This window comes from Rana temporaria, chromosome 3 (assembly GCF_905171775.1).
Source record: "Rana temporaria chromosome 3, aRanTem1.1, whole genome shotgun sequence".
NCBI classification, from domain to species: domain Eukaryota; kingdom Metazoa; phylum Chordata; class Amphibia; order Anura; family Ranidae; genus Rana; species Rana temporaria.
In genome coordinates this window covers 84,980,508-84,990,754 of record NC_053491.1, presented here as the reverse complement: position 1 = coordinate 84,990,754, position 10,247 = coordinate 84,980,508, and the positions used below count along the sequence as shown (strand labels likewise).

The following is a 10,247-nucleotide window of genomic DNA, read 5'->3' as shown; positions in this document are numbered from 1 at the left end:
AAAGGGTTTACTTTCAAAATATTTTATTTTCAAAAGATATACAATACAATTTATTTCTTCATTAACAATAACACCTGGAGAATGACGGCTTGGAAGAAGAGATAATACAGCCAAAATGATGTTAAATATAAGTAGAATAGAAAATAGAAAACAATAAGTCATGAAAGGGTTTATAGTACACAAGCCATCGGAAGTGAGTAAGCGTGGAATGATAAATATTGAACATTGGAGTTGTAGAAGGAAGCTGTGAATGGAGTGAGGTTGGAGGCCGGTAGATGGCGCAGTCTCAGCTCGGCTCGGAGTGTGTATATGTATATAACGTGCTCCGGCCACACTCCGCTCATTCATACACATCGGATCAGCTGCTCCGCACGCCTCCTCCTCCACTTCCCGATTGTTTAGCCGGCTTCTCCCTGACTCTGCCCCGCGCCTCTCATGCTGCTGAGCGGACACTCCTCTGTCCCAACCAGCGGTGCCCAGCAGCAGTCAGCGGAGCCCAGCAGGACCGTCAGAGCGGAGCCGAGCCGAGGAAGCCCCCCAGCCGCCTCCAGCACGGGACAGCAATGCGCCGGCAGCATGGCCAAATGGATCAAGGAGCACCTGGGCTTCAAGAGCTCCAAGCCGCCGCCTCCTGCCCCTCCTAAACCGGATTACCGGCAGTGCCAGGCAGGAGGAGGGCAGACCCACCACCACCATCATCACCACCACCTGCACTCCACCGGACTCCAATTCCCCGTCACCCCCGCCGGACAGCCCGATATCCTCACTGCCTACAAGCTGCAGAAGGAGAGGGACTTCGAGGACCCCTATACTACTACTACTACTCCTCCTCCTGGAGCTACTACAACTTCCTCCTCCTCAGCGAACTCCTCTGTGGTGCCCTCTGCTCCTCCTGCCTCTACTGCCCCGTCCCCATCCTCTCCTTCTCCTGATGTCAAGTATGTGTCCCCAAAGCACAGGCTCATCAAGGTGGACACTGGGGACAAGGGGGCATCCAGCCCCACCAGCAGCACTAACCCAACTGCCACAAACTCTTCCAGCACTGGAGGAAGTGCCATCAAGTCCCCACCTGCCACAGCTGTGGCCCCCCAGCTGGAGGACAGCAAACAGGACAAAGTAAGTGTGGCAGCAGATGTTCCTCTACAAGTGTGTCTGGCTGCATAGGGATCTCTGAGCTAATCCCTTGACTAGCCTAGTGTGGGCATCTTATGTGACACTCAATTGGCATCTAATGTGAGATCATGACATTAAATGGTACAAGTGACAGAGATTTAGTGTGGCATTAGAGATTGGGTGAGCAATGCCAGGCTGACATTGGAGAAGGGTACGTTCTATATTCTGCCTGACCGATCCATAGTGCCAGGATAGTCCAAGTCAGCCTGCCTTGACCTTATACCAAGGATTGGAATCATTTTCAGGTCTTGCTTGAATTGGCTCCAGCTTGCAGTAGTAAGATTAGTACTTAGTAGTTTGATGGTTAGGGAGGAAATGTCCTCCTTATAATGGTGGTCCGTGACCCAATTTGTACCTTGGAGGCGGCTGGTGCTCAATTTTTTGGGGGGAGCAAACAAACTGAAAAAAAAAAACATCAATCGCCGCCACTGTGCCCATCAAACGCCACCAGTTTGTCCCCAGCCTGGCACTTACCTTCCTAGGGTCAGCACCATCCTCCTTCATGCTCCCACAATGTTGCTTCAGCCAATCAGGTGACCGGTAACCAGACCCGGTGGACCTGATTGGCTGAGAGGCGGGTCAGTGTTAGGGAAGCAAATCCCTAACACAGCATGGTTTAAACCGGGAACGCACACCTGTGCGCCCTCTGTTTAACCATTTGGAAGCCGATTAGAGCACACTAATCGGGAAGCCTATTCAAGCCTCTGGCTCTAATGGGGCACTTCCAAAACACACCCACTACTGTTTATTCTGCACAGGGGGCCGGACACTTGAATAGGGGGCGGCAGCGGCGACAATAGATATAGTCATACATTGCACGACTATATCTATTGAGTGATGGGTGCAGGAGAGAGGGGGCAGCGCTCCTGCGCCCACTATGGGCGCACCGCCAATGCTTGGTGATCACTAACAAAATGCCACCCTTTCATTGATGGGCAGGAAAGAAATGCTCCCATACATTTGTGGTCAGCAAACAAGTGTCCTCTGAAGTGTAACTAAAGAAAAATAAAGTTTTACAAGTATTGGACAGAGTAGAGAGGGATTGTTTAATTTTATTGCTGTCCTATTTCCGTTCAAGTGAAAGAAGATCTGAACTCTAGCTCTGGTGACAACCTGGGATTTTCTCACATTGTAGGGACTTCCTCTCATTTCCTATTTTGGCTACAGGACAGGAAATTTGGTAAAATCTCCCCAATGGGACACGGGGGGTGGGGAACTGATAGATGGTAAAACCTCTATCAAAAGTTTTGCCTTTTTAGTTCTGCATTAAGCTCGCCATATACTGGTGGTCTTTCGAATAGATGGTACTTTGGAAAAGCTCTTCAATACAGTCAATAATAACAGCGACTTTACGAATGTTTTTCAAAGTACAGTAAAACCTTGGTTTGAGAGTAACTTGGCTTCAGAGCGTTTGCAAAACGTTTTAATAAGTTTTGCCTTGATATACAAGCGATGTCTTGATATAAGAGTAGCGTCATGTCACAACTGAGTATAAAAGAGAAGAGAGGAGCCTCTAAGTGTGGCAATATGCTTACATTTAATGAAGGTACATTTAGCAAATTATTGCTACACTTAGAGGTGCCTCTCTTTTATACCCTGTATATCGAAACCTTTTTTTTGTTTTTTTTTTTACACAAGTGCTTTGGATTACAAGCATGTTTCTGGAACGAATTATGCTCTCGAACCAAGGTTTTTCTGTCTCTGTCTCTCCCCCCCCCCCACTCATGGAGGTTGGTGCCTTAACTATGCAGAGTCCACCTCTGCTCGTTGTGGAACCCTTAGCCACCTCTGGATGGGAAAGGCTGCTATTAAAGTCTTCTGTAGTACAATAGGCAGAGTGGAGGGCTTTTTTTTTTTTTTATTATCTTTTTTTTTTTTTTTTTTTTTTTTTTTTAAGGATGAACACACAAATGGAATGTAGTAGACTCAAGAGTGCTCCATGCTAGGCTAACATTCATTAGAATCAAACCTAACACAGTAGGAGTTATCGCAGGAGGTGGAGTGTTTGATGAAAGGTGATGAACAGAATTCAACCCTTTCATTGCCGGTACATTCATGTTCAGAGATGCTGTCATTATTATTTTTATGGAGCTGTAGAAAAGATGATTTAGAGCAGCCTTTCACAACTCGGGTTGCTAGAGGTTCCTTGAGCAGTTGACAATTTCTGCCCTTGACAGACCAGTAGGGAGGTGATGCAAATCTATTCTACATTTGCAGAACATATTTTCATATGTCATTTCATTCTTACGATATATTCTTGGTGTTTGCAATTCCTTTACGTTACACATTGAGGTACTTTTAGATTACCCTTCTGTGTCCAGTGTGTCAGTCATCAAGGAACCAGAGTATCCTTTCACAACCTCGGCACCTCCTTCAGAGCTTGTTGGGGTTCCTTGAGCAATTTCTGACCTTCAGATAACTAACCTTTGACTTCAGTGATAATGTAGCTATTTGTAAAGGGGGAGTCTTTCTACTGATCACAAATGTAGTAGTAGTGTGTGTGTGTGTGTGTGTGTGTATATGTGTGTGTGTGTGTGTGTGTGTATATATATATATATATATATATATATATATATATATATAATATTATTTTTGTTTTGTTCACTAACGATCACATTACATTAGCGTAAACTGAAGATCTAGTAATAATTAGCAGAATAGAGAGGTTCTTCAAAGGCTCTCCTTTGTTCAAAAATGTTGTGAGAGGCTGATTTAGACTTGTGATATTACTATATTATAGCTCATGTGACACTGATGAAGTCCGTTTCACAAGACTGGGAAATAAAAGGTTTTGTCCGTTTTTTAGTTTTACTCTTTGTTCTAGGCATTGTTTTAGCCTTTGTTTTATCATTCTTCTGGTATGAAATGGTGTACGTCTCTACTAGAGTGACTTCATTTGCATGTGGTGCTGATGATGGGTGTTATCAGATGCTGTGATATCATTGGAGATGTTGCCCCTGAGACATTACAGTGTAGCAAATGATGTGTGTGGAGGGGGGTGGTGGGCTTGTGGAGTGATCTGTACAGGAGGGGGATGAAATGTGTGACTTATCAGAGTAGGTGAATATCTCTCTGGGGGGGCTGTGTGAGAATGATGACATTCATGTGTCAGCTAGAAGACACCAGGATATCGTGTATAATCCCCAGTCATAGGCAGTAAATGGATGGTGGATATTGGCAGTAGTATGCTTTTACAAAGTGCATTTAATTCCCTCATTAAATTTTCTTAATGGACTGTATTTTTCCTATTGCCTTTTGTCTTGCTAATTTAAACATGGTGCAAAATTCAAGCCTAGCTTTATAGTTTAAGAACAAAAGGTTGACGCAAAACCAGATTTATTTATCTAGAAAAGTTGATTTTAAATTCTTCGGAAATTTTGAAATATATAATTTTTTTTATTTTTTTTTTTTTATATGGGTTTTGAATTGCCCCAGTAGTCAAGGGGTCAACTCTAACATTACTCTTGTATACATGTAAAACCTTTTTTTTTGTTTTTTTTTTGTTTGTGGTTTATTTATTCGAGAAAATTCCTTAGAACCCCCAAACATTATAATTTCTGAAAGCAGAGGCTTAGAATTAAAGTAGGTTTTGAATAGATGAATTTAGCGAAAGATTCTTGTATCTTCTAAAGTTTCTTCCTATAAAACATGAAGATGGATGTCCCATAGGTGGTCACTGACCAAACCGGAGCAGAAGACATGTCTGGAGTGTACCTATGGTTTTGGCTTTGCCAATGGTTTGTGAGTAATGGATACAGGGGGGGGGGGAGATATTTAAACAACAAAATTAGATATTATATATATATATATATATATATATATATATATATATATATATTATATCAATTTTTTTTTTTTTTTTTAATAGGTGGGTAAGATTGTTTTTATACATATATTGTGAATGGCAAACAAATGATTCATTACAGGTGTTTTTGTTTCAGGTTGAATGACAGATTTAGGAGTAGGATTTTTTAAGGAGCACCTAAGAGTCCCATGATAGTGATGGCAGAAGGTGTTGCACCATTCTGCATCTTGTGTTGCAGTGTTGCTGCATTTGGCATTTTCTACAACTAGTTAATCTTCTTGAATGTGAGTGTCCCCAGGTGACTGGTTTATAATTTTCTTGATTTTTATTACCGTTACTAACTGCTTCATCATATAAAGTACTTGGAACAGGAAAGTGGCAATCAAAACACTGTACTTCAAGTTCAATCCCTGGTGTGTGTCATTACATTGATGGCATTTGTAATCTTTCTAAAAATGTATTTTTTGCGTCATGTGAGTCTGCAGTTCGGAGAAAACGGTGGCTATTAGTTCTGTGAACAAAGAACATCAGACTGTGGCTGCCCTGAATTATGAATTATTTCTCTCTAGAGTTGAAGAACTCTAGGGAGCATGCAAAATCGGCCAATAAGGGCTTTAGGTTATATCATTTTATTTAGTTAATAAAATGTATATAATCTCTTGCACTCTTTTTTTTTTTTTTTTTTTTTTTTCTAATATATAATTTTTTTTTTATTTGTTATTGCAGATGCCAATCTGTGTCTGTAGGCAATGCAGTGGAGGTAGGCAGTCAGGTTACTGCTGGAACAATTTTTTTTTCTATTTATACTGCAGTCATGCCCAAATTTAAATAAAGAAGCCATGGGAGAGATATATAATATTTTAAATTGTCCATACGTGTGCAGATCTTTACCTACTAGTACTATTAATATGATTTGTTTCTAGTCGGACCTTTCTTCTTTTAGTGGTTTAAAGCATTTCATTTAAGTAGCCAATCGGGGCATACTAGTGCCAACATTTTGTTTAGCTACTTCTAACTTTCTAGCCGTCGTTCACATTGAACATGGCTTTGAAATCATGCAAGTTCACCTGAACGCGCACAATTTCAAAGCCACCTTTCAGTGCGATTTCAGGGGACTTGGAAGACCTCTGTGAGGGTTCATGCTAGGGCCGAAACAACGAATCAATGAATCGATTATGAAATGAATCGATTACTAATTTCATAATCGATTAACTAATTAACCCCCGGACAATATTGCTGGTCAAAGACCAGAGCACTTTTTGCGATTCGGGACTGCGACGCTTTAACTGACAATTGCGCGGTCGTGCGACGTGGCTCCCAAACAAAATTGGCGTCCTTTTTTTCCCACAAATAGAGCTTTCTTTTGGTGGTATTTGATCACCTCTGCGGTTTTTATTTTTTGCGCCATAAACAAAAATAGAGCGACAATTTTGAAAAAAAATAATATTTTTTACATTTTGCTGTAATAAATATCTCCCAAAAATATATAAAAAAAAATTTTTTTCCTTAGTTTAGGCCGATACGTATTCTTCTACATATTTTTCGTAAAAAAAAATCGCAATAAGCGTTTATTGATTGGTTTGCGCAAAAGTTATAGCGTTTACAAAATAGGGGGTATTTTTATGGCATTTTTATTAATATATTTTTTTTACTAGTAATGGCGGTGATCAGCGATTTTTTTTTTATTTTTTTTTTTTTCGTTACTGCGACATTATGGCGGACACTTCGGACACTTTTGACACATTTTTGGGACCATTGGCATTTTTATAGCGATCAGTGCTATAAAAATGCATTGGATTACTATAAAAATGCCACTGGCAGTGAAGGGGTTAACACTAGGGGGCGGGGAAGGGGTTAAGTATGCCTGGGCGTGTTATTACTGTGGGGGGGGGGGGGGGTGGCCTCACTAGGGGAAACACTGATCCTCTGTTCATACATTTGTATGAACAGAAAATCAGCATTTCCCCCGCTGACAGGACCGAGAGCTGTGTGTTTACACACACAGCTCCCGGTCCCCGCTCTGTAACGAGCGATCGCGTGTGCCCGGCGGCGATCGCGCCCGCCGGGCACACGCACGGGAGTCGGGGGCGAGCGAAGAGCGGACGTATAGCTACAGGCTCTCGCCCAGGAGAGCCGACCTGCCGCCGTATAATGACGGTGGCTGGTCGGCTAGTGGTTAATCGGCCAGTAACATAATGGGGTTGAAAAGAAACTAAAATTAGCCTTTTATAGTACAAAGAGCAAATTGTTACTGTAAATATTACTTTCACTGTCCCACAGTAAAAAAATTAACCCCTTACAGTAGCGATTATTTGCTATTTTTTTTTTTTTTTTTTTTTAACCCCATTATGTTACTAAACATCTCAGGCCGGGGGTCACACCTCTGTTTTTTTGGTGCTTTGTGCAGAAACACACTACAGTTCATTTACATGGTGTCCTATGGGATACGTTCACATCCATGATTTTTTCAGCTGCTGCGTATTTGGAATGGTCAAGAACTTTTTTTAATGCAAAACGGTGCTATTTAGTTTTTTTTTTTTTTGTTCAATATACTTCAATGTAGAAGCTGTAGAAAAGCATGTGATGCGTTTTTGCGGCAAATTGTGTTTTTTTAATCTGCCCAACAACAAATTGGTCCAAAAAAAAAAAAAATGCAAAATCACCTTTCTTTTTTTTTTTTTTTAAGGTTATTAACCGATTATTCGATTAATCGATTATGAAAATAATCGTTAGTTGCAGCCCTAGTTCATGCACAGATATCTGTTGAATTCACAGAAAAAAGAGGGCACACCAGCCTAGTGCATTATCCCAAGTAAATGTATTGATAAAAAAACTACTCACAAACGTGGAGAATTATTGCTTGTAAGAGCCACCTATTTGTGGCAATCGGTCCTGAAACCAACAGTCTCCAGATGGCAAAGGGTAAGACATCAGGACCGCTATTGGCTGATGCGTTTTTGGAGTATTTTCTTCCTGAGAGCCTCTATCCTGGAGGGAAGCAAGGCCAGGGAAACTATCCCTTGAGTAATAGACCACCCGGGCCCTGAAGTCCCAAAACTACTTTTGGAAATTGGTGTGGCGTTGCATTGATTGGGACGCTCCAATTGCTGTCAAATTGTGCCGATGTGAACGGGGGGCCTAATATAAAACTGCATACTGAATGGCCCCTAAGGATCAGTGGAACAGAGGACTATGGAATTAGAGTACTTATCTCAGTGTTTCTTAAAATGGAAGTTAACTGTACCTGAGCAACACAAACCAAACATGCTTGCTAACTAGTTTTAGGGCCCTTTCACACTGGGGCGGGATGTGCGGTGGCGGTATAACGCTGCTGTTTTTAGAGGCGCTATGCCGTCTGAATTGCCACGGTATTCGGCCACTAGCGGTGCGGTATTTAGCCCCCCCCGCGCGAACGGCCGAAAAAGGGTTAATACCGCCCACAATGTGCCTCTGCAGAGGCGAATTGCGGGCGGTATTACCGCGGTTTACCATTGCTTTCAATGGGAAGAAGCGGTAAACGCACCGCTCCAAAGATGCTGCTGGCAGGACTTTTGGAGTGGTCCTGCCAGAGCATCGCCTCGGTGTGAAAGCCCTCAGGCTTGAGACTGCAGGGCAGGAGTTTTTCAGGCAGTATTTAGGCGCTATTTTTAGCGCTTAACCGCCTGAAAAACTCCTCAGTGTGAAAGGGGCCTTAATATTTCAAGCAAACTCACCCAATTATCTTGGTTTCTATGCTTTATTTTATGAAGAAATTGCTTTGATAAACACTCCCACACTTGTAGCCATGGCCATCTTGAGTAAGGGCAGATTCATGTAGCATTTACTTCTTGGAATCAATCTGCTCCTCTTGTGATGGCATCCTAGAAAATCTTGCACATGCACAGTACAATATTCATGGGCTGCAGGTACACGTTTTTGCAAGGTGAGGCAGGATGGTGTGCTTACCAGAGAAATCACTTCCTCCCCTCTCCAGATAAAGGGGGGGGAGGGGTGCCGTAAAGAATCCTGGGATGTCTGGCATAATTTTGGCCTAGGACAGAAACCAAGAAATGTGAAAAACGTTTTAAAACGAATGTACCTTTTTTATGTACTTGCCAAGGCTAGCAGCATAATGATTAAAATTGTTAAAAATTGGTTGAGAGGGTACATTTCCACTTGGTTTACTCCATCTTCTAATCCACTGAATCAAAATCCCAGTCATTACAGCTTTCAGTTGTTGGATGCCAGACGTTGACTTAATTGCAGTCTGAGAGGCACAGAGGTAACTTTTTATATATTATGAGGGTCATCCAAGTCAAACTGGGACGTTGAATTTTACAGGTACAAAAAGGTATGCTAACATGGCTGTACTACACTCAGTAGTAAGCGGCAAGTGTGTCCTATTACTGATGTGGGGCAAACATGTCATGGGCCAGTCCAGAGACCACAAATCGGGATGGTAGACAGCAGTGTTGGTGCATGCATGGAACAGCGTGTGGTCATAGGTGTGCCTGGGCACACCCTAATCACCCTGTGCTGCACAGATTCCCCCTGCTGCTTGGCTGCAGAGAAATGGGCAGGGGGAAGCTCTGTCTTCAGTCCCTTTCTCTGTATCTAAAGTGAGACATCCGGGGTCTGTTTAGACACTTGATATTTCGAAATTCCCAATGGGGCTCCAAAAAGTTGTAATTTTTTTTTTTTTTTAAATATTATTGTCAAAAAAAATACAAATAAACTACTGACACCAGTCTCTGCCCTACTGACGCCTCCACTGCTCTACGACAACAACCTCTGATAGTGATAGAGATCTCTATCTCGCTCAGCTGCAGTAATATATTTTGAATGGTGTAAAAACGTCCATCTGCAACAGTCCTGGCCATGGAGTCTTAAAGCAACCCATAGACTTTGGATGACAGTCATCTGCTTTAGCTAAAGCCAGGACACCTGTTTGAATTTCAATTGTTGTTTCCTGACATAAACTGTACTTGTGCATGTGTACTGCACTGCTTATATCCATACCTGCCTTCTGCATTGACATGCTGGTGGGCAAAAGTAACCTTGCCAAATTATGAAGTGTTCGGCAGTGCTTAGATTTACTACCCTGAAGGTGGCTAGATTGTACCTACTACTGCATATCCAACTACTGCTGCTGTCTGGGCCACCCTAGGCATTCAAATAGAAGTTTACAGCTCAGGACATATAGAATAAGGCAATATTCCATTATGTTATTTAGCTTGAGAATCTAAGGCCGCGTACACACGGTCGATCCATCCGATGAGAATGGTCCGCC

At 42.2% G+C, this 10,247-nt stretch overlaps 1 protein-coding gene across 4 annotated transcripts in view; it reads left to right on the top strand.

Annotated features, from left to right (window-relative positions):
- Positions 1–282: 282 nt before the first annotated feature.
- The window catches only part of SHF (Src homology 2 domain containing F), a 322,209-nt gene continuing 312,244 nt past the window's right edge, over positions 283–10,247 (top strand). Inside the window, exon 1 of one of the 4 annotated variants that reach the window (XM_040342837.1) lies at positions 283–1,116. In XM_040342837.1, the coding sequence (XP_040198771.1) occupies positions 436–1,116 (681 nt within the window). In that variant the 5' untranslated portion in view covers positions 283–435. The remainder of the gene's footprint in view (positions 1,117–10,247) is intronic. The other 3 variants (XM_040342834.1, XM_040342835.1, XM_040342836.1) reach the window with 3 other exon arrangements.